The sequence below is a fragment of the Lipophrys pholis genome, assembly GCF_963383615.2.
Source record: "Lipophrys pholis genome assembly, chromosome: 1".
Classification (NCBI taxonomy): Eukaryota; Metazoa; Chordata; class Actinopteri; order Blenniiformes; family Blenniidae; genus Lipophrys; species Lipophrys pholis.
This window is the reverse complement of record NC_137635.1, coordinates 6,895,587-6,916,615: the sequence shown is the minus strand read 5'-3', so window position 1 is coordinate 6,916,615 and position 21,029 is coordinate 6,895,587. Positions and strand designations below refer to the sequence as shown.

The 21,029-nt window shown below is 44.5% G+C and overlaps 2 protein-coding genes across 7 annotated transcripts; one reads left to right on the top strand and one right to left on the bottom strand.

Moving 5' to 3' along the window:
* The first annotated feature begins 23 nt into the window (after positions 1 to 23).
* Positions 24 to 2,294, top strand: ndufaf8 (NADH:ubiquinone oxidoreductase complex assembly factor 8). The gene is made up of 3 exons (XM_080464986.1): positions 24 to 218; positions 1,331 to 1,441; positions 2,104 to 2,294. The coding sequence occupies exons 1-3, from the start codon at positions 138 to 140 to the stop codon at positions 2,122 to 2,124; spliced, it is 213 nt and encodes a 70-aa protein (XP_080321112.1). The 5' UTR covers positions 24 to 137; the 3' UTR covers positions 2,125 to 2,294.
* A 44-nt stretch (positions 2,295 to 2,338) lies between these two features.
* On the bottom strand, positions 2,339 to 19,712 carry slc38a10 (solute carrier family 38 member 10). Of its 6 annotated transcripts, none has more exons than XM_080471300.1 (17): positions 19,525 to 19,712; positions 19,100 to 19,353; positions 18,725 to 18,842; positions 18,406 to 18,451; positions 17,988 to 18,081; positions 17,680 to 17,823; positions 16,013 to 16,137; positions 11,465 to 11,567; positions 10,890 to 11,072; positions 10,342 to 10,453; positions 8,692 to 8,798; positions 8,435 to 8,588; positions 6,560 to 6,727; positions 5,655 to 6,215; positions 5,483 to 5,572; positions 4,636 to 4,776; positions 2,339 to 4,167 (listed from the first exon to the last, which is right to left on the bottom strand). In XM_080471300.1, the coding sequence occupies exons 2-17, from the start codon at positions 19,187 to 19,189 to the stop codon at positions 3,113 to 3,115; spliced, it is 3,291 nt and encodes a 1,096-aa protein (XP_080327426.1). In that variant the 5' UTR covers positions 19,190 to 19,353; positions 19,525 to 19,712; the 3' UTR covers positions 2,339 to 3,112. The 6 variants fall into 6 exon arrangements, with proteins under 6 accessions (XP_080327426.1, XP_080327425.1, XP_080327424.1 ...); XM_080471299.1 differs by lacking the exon at positions 19,525 to 19,712 and adding an exon at positions 5,092 to 5,112 and having other exon boundaries at positions 19,100 to 19,327; XM_080471298.1 differs by lacking the exons at positions 16,013 to 16,137; positions 19,525 to 19,712 and adding exons at positions 5,092 to 5,112; positions 15,222 to 15,346 and having other exon boundaries at positions 19,100 to 19,327.
* Between the last annotated feature and the right edge of the window lie 1,317 nt (positions 19,713 to 21,029).

Sequence of the window (21,029 nt, the reverse complement as noted above, 5' to 3'; positions counted from 1 at the left end):
GAGATGATTCAAGTTTTATTAATTTGAATTATGATTCTAGACACCTTGTGAAGCAGCGACAGGTTGCGCCACTGACGGTGCTTCTTTATTTCTAACCTCAAACCTAAAGAGACTCGTGTTGGTGCCCGAGAAGCAGCATGTCGGGATCAAATGTTTGGAGTCGGAACCGGGAGAAAATGAGACTTTTCTCTGAACGTTTCGCTCAGTGTGCAGAAGAGGTGAGTCCATCCTGATCCTCTCGTCCTGTTTCAACTCTGAGACGATCCACCTCTGACCATCACCAAATCACCTGGGCTAAAGCCACAAACCAACACTTGACCAGTACATTGCCTGGTATACTGTTAATTTATACTATTCATCACCCTTATTTGTTTATCTTTTATCATTCCTGTGCCTTAATTGTCTTATTTTATTATTATTATTATTATTATTATTATTAATCTCATATAGTGTGCTATTTTCATTGTGGGTGTTCTAGATTTTTATTTCTATTTCTCCATCCCATAGAAACTGTTCTTGTTTTGGTGCGGATCACTGCACATTGTACTTGTATAATTGTTGTTTGTGACGAATAAAAGACTTGACTTGATGGTAAGAAGTTGATTTGGGCAGCAATAGACTGTGCTTTGATAAACACAGTCCTGAGAGGTTTGAAATTTAGATTCCCTTTGGAAAAGTCCGGTCCAGATTGAAGAAGTCCAGGTGTAGAGGTTTTTCATCTGGACCTGGTCCAATGTTAACTACTTAAGACAAAAAAGGTCAAATGTGCACTTTTTTGATTTTCAAATAAATCAAATTTAGTGGTTTTTCATCTTGACCTGGTCCAAAATTGTGTCGCCATGAATAAATAATCTGTGATATCTCCCCTTAAGTGTTTTCATGAATAGAATAAAGGCTATACAAATTCAATATTTGTTTTTTGGGCAAGGTTTATATGTCACCTAAAATATTTAGAATATTTTTACTTCAATACATAGTACAGAAAACAGACAGTCAATGGACAAACGGTCACTCCGCATGTCAAATTATTTTTCATAACTTTTTCCCTTAAACTCCCAAATCGGAAGCCAACTTCAGCCTCGTATAAAACAAATATGAGTGCCTCCATTAGGGGGAAAAAAATTAAGTTTTAAGTCAAGGCATGAGTTCGGCAAATAGTATTAATAAAACTGCAGGAAATGAATTTGAACCAAAGCGATGTTTCTGTGGTGATTCAAATGTTCCTGTGTAGGTTTGAACTAAAACATCTGGAAATGAAATCATTGTTCAATTTACACAAGTGTGTGCGTGTGTGTGCGTGTGTGTGTGTGTGTGTGTGTGTGTTTTACAGGCGGCAGTGTATGGGAAGTGTGTCGCTGCCACCACAACAAACCGAGAGGAGCTGAAGAAGGACCGCTGCTCCAAGGAGTTCCAAGCTCTGAAGATCTGCTTCACAAACGCTGTGAGTCCGTAACTGTGTGTGTGTGTGTGTGTGTGTGTGTGTGTGTGTGTATATATATATAAATAATGTAAATGTTCATTCATAGATTATTGCCACTTACTGGGGCTTTTATTGCCTCAGATACTTTGCAGCGCCCGTCACAAGCCTAGTCTGAAGATAATAAAGTAAAGAATATAAGTTATTCTTGATTGCATGACTCATTTCTCTCCAAAAAAACTTTAAAGATATTTTTTTTTCTTAAGTTGTATTTATAAATCAATGGGTATTAAGGATTACATGCTGTAGGCGCGGCTGTTTTATTGAAGAATCTTTTCCTCTGAGCGTCTACTGGATGATTTTGCTTTAAAGTCCTGTCGAGAATCTCTAAAGAAAACTGGATAAAATAAAACAGGTGCAACTGTTTCTGTTTTGTTTGTAGGCCTGATAACTCATGTTTAATGTGCTTTTCTGCAAATAGTACAATATTAAAAACATCTGCTCCATAATTTGAGACTATTCTCCAGTTTGTTTGAGCTACAAAAGATCAAACATTTGCTTTTGGTCGTTTTAAATCACTCTTAATACTTATTACAAAAAAGTAGTTTGTCATTTACCCGTATGCGGATACTTTTAAAGGACAGAATGTTCACGATGCGTTTCTCACCTCTTTTCGATATTTACAGGCCAAGAAAGGAGCCAGATGATTGGGAACCTTCCTGGATTTGTTGGAGCAGAATTCAGCGGAGCATTATCAACACTTTATCCACTTGGTTTTATCGACTGCACTTTCATCAGCCGTGAAGTACTGAGGTTATAAATATTTAACGTGGATGTAAAATCTAATATAGTAAATAAAATAGTGATGTTCGTGGATAAACGCTTGTTCTTCTTGGTCATTTGAATCCCAGACAGACTTGGTGGCAATAAGAGCTTCTTTTATTCAGTATTTTCAGCAAAATGTACAGAAAAGCCATGCAGGTAGAAAAATAACCTCTTGTACAAAGCATGTTGGAGATGAAGAGTGAAGTTACTGAGAAACAGGACAAACTTTTCATGTCGTTTCAAATCTCCACATCAGTCTTATTTTACCGTCATTGTCCTGCTGACTCACCTCAGTGGCAGTGAAGGTGAAGGAGTTACAACAGCAGGCGGATCTGAAGGCACTTTAACTCAACGGGGGAAAGATGCTGAAGAACGATTCAGTCTGAGTGTCTGGATCAAACTGCTTCAGGCTACAACCGGAACCCGAATTACCAAGAGGTCCCGGTCCACATTACATTCATAGCGTGGTTAAATAAACTCCAGATATGGATCACAAGTCACCAGTTTACAATATTTACATCAGGAAGTAACAGACACGAACATCAACATAGAAAACTGGAGACGAGCTTGAAGAGGCAGACGTTGCTGGTGGATAAAATAAAGTGACAAAATATTAAAGACCTGCTGAAAGAGTCAGTTCAGTATTTGCATAGATTCAGCAGTGACCTCTTCATGTGACGTCCACATTACAGACAAAATAAGTTAATATTTACACATTCTGGGTAAAGATGTGGCTCTAATGGAACGTCTTTGTTCAAGGCATGACAGAATAAGGCAACAGCGTTTGTTCCACGGCAGGAGTGGAAAATGTTTGGTCCGACCGTCAGAAGGGTGTGTGTGTGTGTGTGTGTGTGTGTGTGTGTGTGTGTGTTATTGAGCTGTGTCGCTCTCCGCAGCCTGTTTAATCTGCCGGCTGTGCACCATGGCTCCGGCCAGCAGCTGCTCCTCCAGAGCCGCATGCAGCCCCGGACTGCCCAGCTCCAGCAGGGGCTCCAGCCCGGGGAGCCCCCCAGGGGAGGCCACGGCTCTGCGCCTGCGCTTCAGGTCGTTGCCGCCCTGCTCCCGGGGCGGGTCCTGGGGGTCTCGGGGGTGGGCCGGGCCTGGTGCTGCTCCGTCTCCCGGGTCTTCCTGAGCAGCAGCTTCCTCCTTGAGGTCTCGTCCTCCGTTCTTCACAGCCTCGCCGTCGTCTCTCTCGCCCCCCTGCTGGGCCTCCTCAGCGTCCTCAGGGTCCACGTGTCTCCCCTGCTGGGCCAGCCTCACCCGGGCCTCCTCCGCCTGCTGCCTCTCCTTCTTCACCCTCTCCATGATCTCCTGGTCTGCTCTCTGGAGCTCCTGCTGGACTCGCTCCTTCTCCAGCTCCTGTTCCCTCAGCAGCTTCTCCCGCTGCTCTTCAACTTCTCTTTCCTTCTCAAGACGTTCTTTTTCTTTTTCTAAGTTCACTTGCTTCTCCTTCCTCTCTCTCTCCTCTCTCAGCCTCTCCAGCTCTTGCTCTCTGGCCAGCTTTTCTTTCCTCTCCCTTTCCAGACGCTCTTTCTCCACTCTGGCCTGCACTTCTTTCTCTATCCTCTCTTTTTCCAGCGTTTCAACGACATCTCTATGTTTTTCAGGACTTCTCTCTTCGTCTTTCCCCTGAGCGAGCTGAGCGTTCCGTTTCTTTCCGAGTGGCACTCCCCTCGCCCCCAGCTCGTTTTGCTTCAGAGGTTCTCCTGCCGCCATGACACCAACATCCTCTTTGTAGGCTGCAGGTCCGGCTGCTTTGGCGGCGAGGGCGTCCGCCGCCTTCTCCACGGCTTGAGGTCGATCCTGGCCGTCCTCTCCTGCAGGCTGAGCTGCAGCGCCGTCTTTCTGCTTGGCTGCTCCGCCTTCCACCGCCTCCACGGCTTCTTGTGCGCTCTTTGCTGCCTCGTTTTCAGCTGCAGCCGCTCCTGTGACGCAACCACAAGGTCACTTTTTAGCTAAATTGTTTTGTCACCATATATTTGATTTCCACTGCAAAGAAGTTTTCTTTTCTCATTTTATGATTCTAATTTAATGTTTCAGCTGCAATAGAAGGAGCCTCTTCAGATGCAAGATGAATAAAATGTCAATGTTCCAATAAGAAAATAATGAGAATTTGAAGGCCCGTTGAATACCTGATCAGTTTTTCATAAATAACTAAAGTAAAATGTTTTCTACAGACACATTTTGGAGTCGTTGGATGATTCTGACCTGGATTGTAAGAACCTGACGTACATTGTTTGAGTCCAGCAAAGTGTTTCTTGCTTTTCATCCCCATTTTCTTGATTTTGTATAAAAGAGTGTGTGTGTGTGTGTGTGTGTGTGTGTGTGTGTGTGTGTGTGTGTGTGTGTGTGTGTGTGTGTGTGTGTGTGTGTGTGTGTGTGTGTTTCCCCACCAGCAGGCTGTTTCTGGTGGATTTCCTTGTGTTGCTCCTCTATGACGGCCAGTAGGATCTCCTGCTGGTCCAGGAGCCTCTTGTGTTGCTCCTGTTGTTCCTTGATGACCTGCAGGAGCACGGCGTGGTCCAGCTGACCCTCTACGACAACAGAGAGCAGAAACACTAAATCGAAATGAGCACCGGACATCTTGTGGCGGCATTTGTTAAGAAGCGTAGAGATTTGTTAAGCTGATGTAGGACCAGTCTCTATGTGAGAGGAAACAGGAGGGAATAGGTGAAGCCCCAGTATTAATGGATTCCCCACCCACGCACACACACACTATGTTAGGTAGTTTTAGGTGTTTTATAATCATGTTAAAAAGTTAAATTATACGTGTGTAACATATAAACAACTTGGTGAACGTTGGAAAGTTTGAGTGGCAGAGAGAAGTGAAGACAAGACGAAATTCATACCTGCGACCAGCTTTTTTATCACTGTGATAGGAGTCCGGCAGAGCGAGAAGGAAAACAAAGGAGTAATAATAAAAAGAAAAAGAAAAATGGAGAAGGAGAGAGGGCAAAAGGAAACAACAGAATAAGACCATCAACAAAAGAGAAGACTACTGAGCGCATCAAGCCAAGTTGAGGAGTAAAAAGAGGCTCAGCAGGCGGGACGGATCCCCGAGACCAGATTATATAAAGAAGATCAAAACAAGTGTAACGATGGAGGGAGGACACCGCAGCAGCAGTCCACCACAGGAAACCCTTCCAACGCCGTGTGTAACAGTAGACGTTTTAGGATATACGTTCAAAAATCGGTAAGTTACGAGAATATGCTGAGGATTGTGACGGCCGCCCTGCTTACCCTCCATCTTCTCGTCGGCTGCGTCTTTGCCCTCTGCGGCCGCCGGAGCTTCGCCTGCGGCAGGATGACGCCCTCCTTCAGGGGGTGGAGCTGAAACATTCGGCAAACTCTCGTTAGATAATCGTTGCTGAAAATCACTTCCCGCCCCGATGCCTCAAACTTTCAGACTCACAGTTTCCAGCAGCGTTTGGCGCCACGCCCACTTTATCGACCTGAGCTCCCGCCTCCTGATTGGACGCCGCGGCGGCGTTAACGGCAACATGATCCTTAACGGGACTGAGCTTCTCCACTTCCTGTAACTTGGCAGCATCTTGATTTTTGGCTCCGTCCTGGACGGGCTTCTCCACCACCTCATTGGACGACGCTTTGCCCCGCCCCAAATCCACTTCTTCTTTCTTCTCTGCAGGTTTTTCCTCTACTTTGGCGTCAGCGTTCAGAGCGTTCCCTGCACCTCCCTGTTCCTCTGCTCTGTTCGAGTCCCCGAGAGGAGCGGGCTGTTTCCTGTCCTCCTCCACCTGTTTCCTGTCCTCCTCCACCTGTTTCCTGTCCTCCTCCACCTGTTTCCTGTCTTCTCCCACCTGTTTCCTGTCTTCTCCCACCTGTTTCCTGTCCTCCTCCACCTGTTTCCTGTCCTCCTCCAGCTCTGCGTCGTTCTTCAACACTTCGATCTTCACTGCGTCGTGAGGGATGGGCGGCTCGTGACGATGAGCCTCTCCTTCCGGCACTGCGACGCCTGAGGAGACAGTTTTATTTTATTTCACCAGAAAATCCTTGTTGAAATTTAAAAAAAAACAAAAAAAAAAAAACACAATTTCAAGAGCGCCCTGGCCAAGACAAGCAGCAGTACATTAAGGTTCCAGACAAAACAGACACATAAAACAGATAATATAAAATATCAATACATTAAAAACATGCAAATTTGCTACAAAATATATATATATATACACAAGTTGCCGACAAATTTAAATTAAGTCGATCATTCAAAACATCTGTCTCCCAGTCGCTAAGCAACGTTTCAAAAGTTAATGGCGAGTAGCCTCCAGCATGTGGAGCGTTTCACCGACGGTTCCTCCTCACCAGCATCGGGCCGATCCAGCTGCACCTCCTCCTCCTTCTTCCTCTCGGCCTCTTCTGGTCCTTTAATCTGCGGCGGCTCCGCCTGGTCCGGGTCGGCCGGACGGACCGGCTCCACGGGGGGAACGTCAGGCTTTGGTTTCTCCACGACGTCTTTTAATGGCAGCTTGTCTGGACAGAATTAAGAAATACATCATCATCAAATCAATCCGTTCTCTCCACCATTATTAAACTGTACAGTAGATTTGAATAAAGTCAGCAGAGACGAGCCCCTCTGCTCACTGTCCATTTCTAAAACTAACCTTAATTTTTTTTAATTAAAAAAATTAATTATATGCAGTTTACTATGTTGTATCTTTCATCATTTTAATTTTTCTACTTATGTATTTGTATGTTCTTGTTTTATATGGACCCGTGTCTGCAATGAAGATTATATTAATTCCTTGGCTTTTCACCCAGATTGAGACTCTGCTGCTGTAGTATTCGTTTGAGAGTTCTCTGTCTATTTATGTATGGTGCCTTGGTTCAGCTGTGGCTGTTTGTAACGTGCTCCAGAAATAAAGTTGAGTTGAGAAGACAAATCTCCCCTTTACAGTCATTCTGCTGTTGAAAGTATTCACTGTGGTAAAAACTACTCAACATCATTTTTTAGCAGGTTTTGACTGGACTTCAGAAACTCTCCTTAAAGAGAATAATGAATAAAAAAAGAAAAAAATTAAATACAAAAATGAGGTCAAAGCAGAGTTTTTGGCTGGACAATGTATGATATACTGAATGGATTTGAATGGTAAAAATTAGCTCTTCTTTTGAGCCGACTCATTAATTAGAAATTCAGCAGACGAGTTACCGAAGCGTTAGGAGATATTTACAATGATTAGAAATCAAATTAAGAAAAAACAGCCTGGCAATGTTGATAAATTTCACTCAGACGATGTTTCATAATGTCACTCTTTCACCGCAGTTTCACTATTTGTATTGACGTTCACTAAAACCCAGAAAGAGCAGTTTTCTGTCAAGTGCCTCCACTAGGGGGCAGCAAACAGCAGAATTAAGAGCGTCTGGTCTAGTGAGGGAAGTAAATGAGGAAGAAGCGAGAAAAACACATTCATTTAAAATGAAAACTGTCAAACAGGAAACAGGTGAACAGTTTGGCCCAGGTGAAATGTGAACTCCACACATGAGGAATTATCATCAGGACTTCTTCACCCTCATTGAAAACATGACGAGGTTTCCTTTGAGTCTCATCTCCATTTGTTTCACCGTATCGCCCTCTTCTCATTGTGGAGCCGCGGCTCTGAGGCATTTTATAGCCGCCACGTGAGATGTGTGTGTGTGTGTGTGTGTGTGTGTGTGTGTGTGTGTGTGTGTGTGTGTGGTGATGGGGGTGGAGGGCAGAGAGGTAGATGGGTGGAGAGAAATTGCTGGAGTTTGAAGGGCATCAATCTCGCTTCATCAATGTCAAGCACTCAGCGCTGCTTTCAGATATTATCAAGAGGTTATCTCCTCACCCCGCCGCTCCGTCTATCAACTGTGTCTGTTTTATCTCTGGGAGAAGAAAAGATGGAGACGAAGCCTTTCTTGTGCCGTGGCTTTGTGCTTTTGTTTCAGTCTCACTGGCCCTTTGCTCCTGGCTCAAGTTGTCTTTACATTGCTCTTCCATGACTTTTAAATTAAAACGAGGAATGAATGCGTCCCTCGTGCGGCTGCTGCTCCAACAGGAAATAAGACCACAGCACTGCCGTCCAGTCCCAGACTGCAGAGAACCGTGGCTCGGTGCTGCTGAGGGAAATGTTTCCACGGCTCATTAGCAAAACGCTTCCATTTCCAGTCAGTCAAGCGGGTAAGTGATCTCCAGCCAGAGGAAGTCATGATCTTTACCTTGCAGTTCGGGGAGGTCTGGCTGCGGCAGGATGCTCTTGTCAGGTGCCGGAGGAGGCGGAGCTGGGACTCTGGGCCCCGGGTTACTGGCTGTAATGGAGAGGGTGGTGAAGGTGCTGACCAGCAAGATGCCCAGACCCACGAAAAGCACCAGCTACACCACGGAGTGGGGGAAGGGGGGGACGACAGGTAAGAATCTGAATGAACAGTTGATGTCAACATTAAGAAAAGCGACATTCTGGGTTCGGGCTGCCCACCTGAGCAACGACGCCACTCTTCTGGATCTTCCTGTAGATGAGAGCAGGACATATGAAGCAGATGAGGCTGCCCATGGTGGCTCCAGTCAAACCCAGGATGGTTTCAACTAACAGAACAGAAACAGGGAGGATGTTGAGACTGTGCAGCAAGTAATGTGACAGAAATGACTAGAGTGAAGGTAACTGATTAAATGTACAAAAAATAAAAAAAGAACCTCAGATTTTGCCCGTCTAACTGAGGTGATGTCATATAATCCAAACATCAGTGGATTTGCTCCTGTCAAAATCGTCTGCGCCATTTTGAATTCGCTTCAGATTTGATAAGAATCTATGAATATTTGCAGGACATTACTTATATACTTTTCAATTACTAGAGTTGTGCAGTTTTCAAAGAAGGAAATAAGAATAAAAAACGACATATTTCAGAGGCATGTTGAAAGATCTACCAGTGAAGAAAAGGCAGTTGAATATAAATGTATAAATATGTGAGACATTTGCTGCACTTTCATTATTAATAACCCTCTGCTGAACGTGATGAAACTAATCCAATCTGTCCAATCAGAATGAATCTGTTGATTTGCCACAAGGTGACGAGAGTTGCATGAAAACATTAACGGTTCTCACTGGAGAGAAAAACACAAAAAAACAAAGGCTGTTGGAGTTTGTGTCTTACTAATTGAGCTCCTCCTCCGTGTGGCTTCAGCAACTATCGGCTGCATAAAAACTCAAAGACCTGCCTCCATCCAGCACCTGCCCACACCGGCGCTGGTTCATGGCACGCTGCTCCTGGCAGCGGCCGGCGCCGGCTCCGCCCACCTGGGCGCCGAGCCCGGAAACCCATCGTTCATTCAGAGGACGGACGCCATATTGTTTCCCTCAGATTTAGAGTCGTTTCTCCCCGGGGTCCTTACCTCCCTTCTCCTTAGTCTATTAGTCTGATTAGATACACAAGCAGCCAAGCTAACCCGCTGTGTGTGTGTGTGTGTGTGTGTGTTTTCACCCAGTCCAAACTTTAACCCACAGAAAAAGACAGAGGAAAGCAGAAAGTAATGCTAACCTTTGCATCTCCACCATTTTGGAGGAGTTTGTGACAGAGAGACAGTGGTGTGTGTGTGTGTGTGTGTGTGTGTGTGTGTGTGTGTGTGTGTGTGTGTGTGTGTGTGTGTGTGTGTGTGTGTGTGTAAAAGAGAGTCCAGGAGAATAATAGCCCCATCCTCCCGTCTGCCCATCTAAAGGAGATAAAAGTTAGGGCCCTGATTTAAGGACTGTGTTAGAGTGTGACAGTCACTGACTCGTAAAGTCACATTCACACATGTCGTAAAGCTCCCCTGCTACTCCGCCCACATAAAGGAACACATGCACCTTAAAGACCTCCAGCAAGACACACACACACACACACACACACACACACACACACACACACACACACACACACACACACACACACACACACACACACACACACACACACACACACACACACACACACACACACACACACACACACACACACACACACACACACACACACACACACACACACACACACACACACACACACACACACACACACACACACACACACACACACACACACACACACACACACACACACACACACACACACACACACACACACACACACTCTACCATTGGGGATGAGAATGCCTCCCAGCATGGTACCAAACACAATGCAGAGGGTGATCATCTTGAAACGCAGAGGAGGCATGTAACCCCCGGCAGCAAACGTCCCATCCTTCTGCTGGGAGATGGAAGCAGAGAGAAAATGACAAAGAAAAATTTTGGGGGGGATAAAAAATAGATCGACAGACATTTCACCCCAAGTGTCGCCAATCTCAAATTTAAAAGGCAGCCTACAGACACGCTTTAACATGTACAGAAAACACACTGCCCTGACTTTGTATAGAGTTCATTTTGTTTCTCCCACAAATTTTTTATTATTATTTTATTTAAAACAAAATATCTTGAAAAATGACACCTAATCTGCCACACCCTTCAAAACCGCCAGGATCTATGAATAACTTCTGAACTGAAAATGGAAATTCCAGATTGCACAATGGAGTGTGTAAAATAAAAGCAGGCCGTCTATATTCTATAAAAACATCCTGGCCTTTCTGCCGTCACGTCTCGGAGTACTACTGCACACAGAGAGTGGGCGTGTCCCGTCGAAAGCTCACCTGTTGCTCAAACAGCATGGTGTTGATGGCCTGGCGGCACGGCAGGATCATCATGGGGAATCCCACCGCCACAGACATCATGAAACCCACACGGATCATCTCCGTCACCAAGTTGGACGGAAAGTTCATCAACACGTTGCCAGCAATGTCGTCTGTAAAGCTGACGTAGCCGAAGAACCCCACCTGGGGGAGGGGGAGAGAGAGAGAGAGAGAGAGAGAGAGAGCGAGAGAGAGAGAGAGAGAGAGAGAGAGAGCAAAGAGAACAGTGGTGGGAGGGAGAACAAGTGAAAACATTTCAGGCTTTCTTTAATAATCAAGTGTCAAACACATTTTAGTTACAACCCAAGTTCATCTGCTATGGACCGGTTAAATAAAAATAACCTTTGAATTTAAACTTTAAAAGTTTTTCCTTTTTTTAGCCAAGAGTCTACTTGGAGAAAAGATTCACAAAACCAAAACAGTAAAAACACCATAAAGGCAATTCTAATGAAACCTTCTGGTGCAAAATGCAGTGAAATGTCTAAAAAACGTCTAGATCTGCTGTTATGGGGGTTTTTACAGACTCCTCCACTCACAGTGATGTAGAAGACGGTGACCACGTTGAGGGCCGAGGTGAAGATGGTGCTCATGCGTTTGACCGACGGCTCCTCCAGGCTGTCGTATGTCGGCAGCACCTGCCTGCAAGGAGACAAGCAAGACCCCCGGAAAAACAAACAAACAAAAGAAACACTTTTTTGCATGTTGCACTGCAGAAAACCGCCCCACTGCCGCCGTCGTATGCATTCATGTGCGGACTGAACCATCAGACATACGGGTTCTCCTACGAGAGGCGACGCGTTGCCATGCCAACGCCAGCAGGAAGGTCAGAGAAAGATAATCCCACAGATGTTGAATGAACTGGTAGTTATTTATTCAAATTGGTCCGCTGCTTAAACAGCTGATGATGTGACAGTTTTCATTGCCACTTGCTTCAAATTTGGTACAGTGCGGCTCTGCAGAGCGCTTTAATGAGCAGACATATGGGCGCCCATTTGTGCTGCTCGGTGATCAAATGATGCATCTCTATCCCGGCGTCCTTGTCAGCATCCAACTCACGTTACAGACGTCGTCTTCTTTGTTTAACCCATTAAAATCTCAACACTGTAATGTCATCATCAAGATCATCTCAAATTAAGGTTTGTTATGAGGCGGTCGCTCGAGTACAAAACTAACAGCCAAATACCAATAATCGGAATATTTCAACAATAAAACAACTTTCAACAAGGCTCAATACTAACGAGCAACAATTATTTAAAATTCTTTTAACAAAGTTTGATGGAGACACTAAAAATGTGGGCACATTTTCTTATTTAAACAACTGATAAATGCAATGAAAAAAATTACATGAAGAATGAGCCTGCGGGTCGTTAGATCCCGGCAGAATAGTCCCAGGTTGAATCGCATCAATTACAATAAAAACAAAAGACGGGCCGTGTAACGGCACTTTTTCTTTAAATATAATATGAAACATTTCATTTGAAGCTGCAGCCTTCAGAGTAGCCCTGAAACTCGGCTGCTTTTTCTTTCTACCGACAGTTTTACCGCAACGATACTTCATTGTTTATTGAAATATCGCCATCACAATTAGCATCCGACCCTGTTGGGGGAGAACTTTAGTTCCACACACACATGAATGCAACAACTCTGTCAAACATTTTCACATCAGAAAAATAAACACATTGCGAATAAAACCTGCAGTCATTACGCTTACATGCAGAAAATAAATGTAAAGTAAAGGCATTGGGGGTCGTGTGAGACACAGAGTGTGCGACACAGAGTGTGCGACACAGAGTGTGCGACACAGAGTGTGCGACAGTAGTGAAGGCTGTCTGAGGATTAACGTGAGTCGGTCCGTCTTTATATACATTCCTCCACCGTGTTAGAAGAGTGTGGCGGAGACCATCGGCACATTAACCAGTGAATTTACAGACTTTCTATATAACGGCGAGCGCCTGACAGGTTTAGAGCATTATAAACTTTCCTGGCAGACACCCCCCCTCCCCCCACCCCCCCCCCTTCGTACATGTAAAAGGAGGAACCACACATCAGAAATAAGAGCAACAAAAAAACATAACTTTTCTCTGGCTTTCGCTCGTCTCCCTTTGACATGCCGGTTTTATCAGCGAGCGGCGTCCCATAATGCGTGATGCTTGTTTAATTCACCAACCAGTGAATCTTATAGCCAAGGTTAAATAAAATGGATATTTTAAGCATCTACTGGTCACTCAATGAGCCAGACGCTGAGGTGAACGTCCTCAGTTCTGAAAGGAGGCGCGGGGTACTACACGTGAGTGTGGCAGATATTATCATTAACTGGCGCTTGTAAACATCCCGCCAGTAGCATCGCTGAGGGACATTTTGGCCTCGCACAATTTTCTTATGTCCCTCTATTACGAGCAAACTGCTCCTCGCTATTCAGCCGTTCGGCCAAAAAAACAACGGGGCCGGCTCCCATCCCGTCATAATGGTGATGTTAAGTAATGTTTTAACTGAAAGTAAACACATTTCATGAATGTAATAAAAATCCAATGTGCTGAGAGCTGTTTAATCAGCCTGTGAATACATCAGTGTGTCTGTGAGATGGCAGCGGTCCAGAGTGTTGATTAGTGGTTTGGCTTAAAGCTGCCTGCCGCGGAACGGAGCGCTCGCCTCGCTCAGCCCGACCACAGGCCAAGAAATCGCCCTGCCAAATATCACTCAGCACTACAAGAGGGAACCTACGCATAGAACACACGTTAACAAGAAGACGCACACCTCTCTTGTTAATGAACGTGCCCGCCATACCGTAATGTGGTGTTGGATGCATGCGATTACACTAATTGAAGTTGCGCTTCAGTCCGAAGGCGAGCGCGTCCCACTCCCGTCACTCACCTCACAAACAAACAAACAAATAAACACAACCAGACACCCAAAACATCTGGCCTCAGTACGACTTTGACACAACAGCCCGAGTTCAAATCAAAAGATGCAGTTAGTACGAAAGCGGTTCGCAATCCACACACAGAGCAAGAAGGAAAGCGTGGAGGACAGGCCAGAAGCAGCAGTGACAGGACATGGAGACGCATGAAAAACTAGAGATTATTGGATGAAGTGGATCAGAGAAGCTGTGATTAGTTGAGATGTTGTTAAAACGTGCTTTCACAAAAGAGGAAGTTCATTTAATGTTAAGACTGAAGTTAAAACCGCCTTCCACTCCTCTGGCTGTAAGTAGTTGTAGATCAGTAATCATAAAGATATATTTGACTTTAGGTTAAAACCTGCGGTCTTGTGTTGTGCGGTGAGAAGGGTTTGCAGATGGCTGGAGGATTTAACTTTTAACTGCTCTACTCAGGTTACAGTTATAAAAACAATCCAAATGATAAACGCTGGTGTAAAATAATAGCTTGCAGGTTTCCAAGGTAAAATATTTGCCCACGTTGACGTTCCCCACAATAAAGTTTCATTAATTTCCTGTATTTACCTCATGAAGGAACCGCTGACGTACAGATGATGTGCAGCAAATTGTTATTCTTTTGTAATGAGGTACTTTATAGCAGCTGTCACTGCTGATTCAATGGAGAGCGATATCGTACAGTCAAAGTTACTGTCCTGCCCGAGTTGACAAAATCCACACCGAACAGTGGAGATGCAAACTAATTTCTAATACTATGAAGTCAAACAGTCTGTAGGAGCCTTTAGATACACTCACTACACTTACTATGAAAAGGGGAGACGAAGTGGCACTTGAGGGCAAATGAAGCACTTTATGCTCAGTTTTCATGTTAAAAGGTTAGAAGAAGTCTTTAAAAACTGAATTATGACCCTTTGGAGACTCAGATCGTCCTCCGAGCTACCAGCGTTTTATTCAGTTTTTTTTTTATTAAATTAGTCAAGAAACATGCAGACAAAAGCAGCTTTAGTTTCCAGGCAGGAAAGTGTGACAATGTAGGAGAAATAAAATTAAACCAACTGTGGAAAGTTGGTGAGCAAAATAAGCAGCTCGCGGATTTCCTCAACACCCGTCTCATCTGTTTTTACCATGACACTCACACTGAGCTCTCTGCTGTGGCTTTAAGGAATGCTCCCAGTGTAAACGCACTAATTGTGACATGTGTTCACTTTCCACGTGCAGCAATTAAAGACGTGATTAGCCGCGTCAGCCAGTGAACAAATCCAGATTGCGGGATTCTACACAGCAGCGCGTTGTTTGGATTACTGTCAGATGATCCTCCAGCTTCACACTTTAGAAGTTATGTTTGACATCAATCTTACAGCGTGATCCTGTGCGGGTGGAGGGGCGAGAGGAATACTTACGACTGACAGGCGAAGGCCATCCCACAGATGGGGAGACAGCGAAACACACCCTCCCAGCGCACCACATTGACCTGCTCTAGCCACCAGCCGCTGAGCAGCCCATGTTTGAACGAGGACAGCACCATCTGAAGGGAAGGAGGCGGGGTGGGGGGTTACAGCCCAAACCAAATGATGACAGGTGTTGGGGGAATACGAGGGAAGGAGAGAGGATGGGGAGCATCGGCCCACGCTGGCAGCTCACAGGACAGATAATGACAGTAATGAATGGAGAGAGGTAAATCTGAGAAAATGAGGGAAAAGGGAAACAAACAAACAAAGAGACATGGCCGAAAACCCACAACCCAAAATAAACAACCTGCCAGAGCTGAAACAGCCGAGTCATGATGGTATAATGCAGAATGAATAGAAGGGAAATCAAACCGCTGATAAAGTCAGAAGCATAAGAAACGATCAACCAGATGACAGCAACCCCATCAGAGGGTTCCCTCCTCCTTTCATTACCTGATCCGATTCTCAGGACAGCAGCACACTCCAGCCTCAAACACCCAAGCCGCTCTTTCTGCAAGACTTACACCTCTTTGCCTTATAGCTACTGCCACCAAAGACACACATACACACACACACACACACACACACACAGTCACAGAGCTCCAGCTGCTCAGACCAAACCTGAATCCAAGGTGAACGATGGGGATGACTGAGGAGTGGGCAGGTTTTAGGAGTACAGCGTCCTTCAGTCTCATGCCTCACCCACTGCTCTCAACAGTGGTGTTTTCTCGGGGTTTACTTACGGGTGACAGCAGAAGGTTGTGGCGATAATGGGCAGGCACTGAATGACGCCCCTCAGGCGCCACAGGTGAACTCGCTCCACCCAGGAACCAGAGATTAAGCCGTAGCGCAGAGACGACAACACTATCTACAGCACCGACAGCGGCGGGGGGAGGAAGGGTGCGAACAAACACAGGGTGCAGAAGAAGAGGGGGAAATAAAGAGAAAGGGAGGAAAAGACAGACGTGGAGTAGTGCAATGAGGGGGAACATTGAAGGGCAGAATGAAAGGAGGGAGGGGAGGAGATACGTTACTGTTAGAGGGTTAAGGGTCTGGACTGGGCCGGGCCTGGGTCTACAGCCGGACACACACCACACCACTGCCTCAGGTTAGCCGCATGCTACAGGACTAAAAGGCCCATCACACAGAGGGACCTGGTGTCTGTGGAGGCAGCGTGACAATCCAGGAAAACAAAACCACACTCGGTTCCCCTGCATGTGGATCTAAAGCTGAAGACTCAAACTCACAGACCACAGGCCGCTTCTGCTCCTAGCCCACAACTTGATGAGTTTATCATACAGTAAAAACAATCTACAATGTAGTTTGATTCCTAAAAGTTTTAAAAGGAAAAGCAGAGGTGGATTAACCCTTACATGTATAGAATGCATGAGGCATTGTTGCTCCGATACCACATCTGATGCACGTTTAAGTTGGAAAAAATTAAAGAATTCTTCCTTTGGTGCAACTGAAAATACAGAATTCATTCAGCTGGCACTCAGATCTTTTAAGGCCCCATTTACATGACGCTTTCAAGTGCATACGCAACACTTTGAATCACCTGGCCAGTCACTGCTGCCCGGACTGGAGTTTCAAGTGTTGGTTTACAAAATGGCGCTCAAGGCCACTGCAAACACAACTTTTTGAAAATGGCTCCCAAGGGGAAACTTTTGGAAAACTGTCCGTCCCAGTGGAAATGGGGGAGAAAATGCATTTTTCTGAAAATGCTAGAGATGGCAGGAACGCTGCTACTGCACATGTACACCGAGATGCACTGTATAGTTCTTCTACACATGCTCAGTAGATGGACAATAAGACCAACTTATTGTGTCATGACTCCCAGTCCATACTCTCCTGGGACTTGGTAGTTTTATTTTGACAGTCACTGTAGTAACGATCCCACTTGGTCATCTGTCATATGAGTGTATGTCTTCTCCCACTGTTAATGTTTATAGCGAAATGTTGTCTGCATGTGTGTGTGGCTTCATTACAAAAACAACCAACAGTGCCAACTTGTGGTCCAACAAGAAAACCACACCGTTTTCAGTCTTTCTGCCGTTGCCGTGTAAATGAACGTCTTTTTCAAAATGCTGCAGTGTAAACGTGAAACTTTTCTGAAACCAAAACACAACAACGCGTTTTCACTTGAAACGTCATGTAAACGGGGCCTTGATTTCTCGAGTACTCTTTTGAAGTAGTCAGTTGAGTAAAGTGTGGTACAGCAGCAGTTTTCTGAGTGAAGTTATTTAGTATTGATGTGTGGTTTATTTATAATAAATAATAAAAAAAGGAGCAAGACATAGTTCTGTACAATAAAGCAAATAAGAATAAATAAAATAGAACAAAGCAAAACGACTGACAGCTTGTGGAGCTGACACCTGGTACAGCTGTTTGTGTCAGTGTGTCAGCTCACCGTGAACATGAAGAAGGTGTAGAACATCAGAGCCATGGCCGAGAAGGACTGGATGGAGGACATCATGTTTCTCTGCAAGCTCAGAGGGAGGACGATGAACAAAGACACAGCGATCAGCAGCACGACCCGGAAGCTTCCAGTCACCTTCAGACGACACAGCGACCATAAATACAACCTTGGAGCTGCAGTTTTGTTCATTTCACAGCTGCTACAGGACGCTGGGTCGTCTAGAAACTCCATTCTAATAATGCAAAAAATTTAAAAATCCACACGTTCAGAGAGGAACTGATCAAATAAGAATCTCGAACCTGGAGCCCTAACAGCTGAGCGAAGAAGTTTGAGCCCAAATCAGCGATGACAACATAGAAAGCAATGCAGGTTCCCAACATCAAACCGATCATACTGAAAGGAGAGAGAGAGAGAGAGAGAGAGAGAGACATCAACTGAGCATACAAATAAATAAATAAATCTTAAGGGCACAAACCGACATTCAGTTTTGATAAAAATAATATATTAGAATAATATAGGAGTTTCTAATATTTTATTACAAAGATAACTGTTTAAAGAATCTTTCATCTAAAGAACTGACAATTAGTTGGTTATCACTCTGAATAGAATGTTTTTGAATAAAAAGCCCATATTTTTTTCATTCTGAAAAATTATTGTGGCTGAAAATCAACATGGACTTGCAGCCATGACAAAATGTAATTAACTGCTGAAATCTACCTTGTTTCCACCAGTGCTTTTCCTGGTTTACCATATGCATGGAAGGCTGCAGAAAGGAGAATTCATTCAGTGTGAAACACAAAAAACAAAACGCAGCATCTTTTAATAACTTGTTGAGCGACGATCATACAAAGGACTCAATGGTCATCTTGAATCTTTGACAATGAAGACGGCAGAAGACGACTATTTCTGTTTAATTGTGTTTTTATCCTAAAAATACTGTCAGATTTAAACAAATAATGGATAATAAATGAAATCCAATTGCTTTGTGCCTCACTGCTGTGGTGTCAGTAAATGACAGGAGTGATAACTGTCTCACCCAGTCCAGCATAGGTCCTTCGTTTGGTGTTGCTGGCTGTGTGGACCAGGAACATGCAGGACTTGTGGGTCATCCACGAACAGGAAAACAACAGCAGGGTTCCCAACACGATGCCACACTGCCAGAAGACACATCCAACACGTCACACCCACAGATCAGTGAAGCCAGGCTGATTTATACTGGCTGCATTCAGGAATATCTCGAAAAAGTCTGACTGAAATCATACAAATTGTTTAAATATTACAGTCGTTGGAGTTGGATGGAGTTAGTCGGATGCAGTACTTCGGAGTTGAATGTAGATATTGGGAGTTAAATGGAGTGATTCAGAGTTAAATAGAGGTATTTAAAGAGTTCATTCCACCACAGTTGACCCACCTGTTTGAAGCAGAAAGGCATGGTGAGCACACTGACTCCCACAATGCTGTTCACCACGTTCATGATTAAGCCCGAGTTTGACGCCGCCATGGCGGCACCACAGCACCGCGTCCTCCCTCGGTAAGAAAACGTCAAGCAGCCCCGGACACGGCAGCGCACTGGAGGGTCTAACCGCAGCGGGGGGAGGCGTCTAAACTCCGGCGTCGAGCCGTCTAAGTTCTGGGTCTGTTTACCTCCACAGTTGTGACGTGGCGCTACGAGAGACAAATAAACAAGCCAATAAACATCTCACACACCTTAACCTCTCATGTACCGATAAAACACACACCAACGACAGACATACACACAATATTAACGCGTTATAACACGTGACGAAAGCCCTGATGTTTACAACTTTAATGGCATTAGCATTAGCATTAGCTCACCTTCCCGTGCGCCTCCGCCTCCTGCTCACGTGATCATCAGTTCCTCAGTGGCACGAGCCGCCAGCCACGGTCGGAAAGTGGCGTCGTTCGTGTCTCGGGGCGAAGAAACGGGCTGTCAGAGACACGGCGGCAGGTGAAAACACATCCAGGCTGGCTGGACGCGTATCCAGGAAGTGAAGCTCGGAGTCGAGGAGGAGGAGAGAGAAGGCGAGGCTTCCAGCGGCGGGGAAACATGATGGCGCCATCTAGCGGCCAGTGAGCGCTCACCGCTGACTGCCATCAACCGGTTCTGTTTACTGTTTTAAATGCTTTTTATTGACGCAAACAGCAATGCTCTTTTGAGAAATCATTAGTATGTTTTTAAATGTGCAAGACCCCGAGACGTTAGTCTGATATCGAAATTGCAGTAATGAAGCTGGAGGCGAAAAACTTGGACTTTTTTTTTTATAGTCGTCTTTCTTTGATCACATTTCATCATCATGATCAAATTGATCATTACATACTTCACCTATTGAGACCTTTTGTCTGCACCTCATCTCCAAATTGTAATTGCAAAATCCATATTTATAAACAATTTCCCACAACTTAACCAATGAGCGATGACTGTCTCATTAAAATATAGTAAATAACTGTCCATCCACTTCCAATTCGTGTGTCAAATAGATTTTAGTTCAGGGGACACATACAGTCTAACTTCATCCTGACTGAGCTGGACAGGTTAAATAGTGCCGGAAAAAACTTCAAATTTAAATCATATAGTATTTCTTTGTTATGGTGCAAAATATACATGAGAAAAATATCTATATATTTTCACAAAACCAAGTAGTTACTCCCAAACATTACTGCAATCTCAACATAAAGCAAATTTTAATGATAACTCCTGGTATAAAATACCGTGAAATGTCCAAAACACTTCTGTAGCTGTTGCATTGTGCATGAATGAAATTCACACTGACAAAATTCATGGCAACACCACCGAATTCTCAGCTCAGGTCTCAGTCTCAACAAATTTGTTTAAAGAAATCAAAATTTTAATATGATAAGACAAGACAAGACAAGACAAGACAAGACAAGACAAGATACAATGATCCATTATTTGTCCCACAACGGTGACCAGGGTGCGAAGGACCAGCCACCATGTTGGGTGCAGGAGTCCTGGAGGCGGCCAGGTCCAGGAGAGACGGTGGGTTTAACCAAAAATAACCACAATAAAAACAAACCACATGACATCACTCAAAACTACACCAGAAGTAGTTTTAGAAATACATAAAATAAAATACTTGGTTTGCAATTATTTGCATTTGGAAAACTTGACCCCAAAATCCAGATATTTTTAATGTAATAATCTCAAAAGTTTATGAAATCTTTAAAATTTTACTAGACGAAGCTGGGAAAAAACTTTATAATTAGGTTTTTTAACGCATAGTTTTCCAATTTGTTGCGGTGGTCATGCAACAAAAACAAACAATAACAAGGGAGCAAACCAATACAAACGTCCCGTTGAA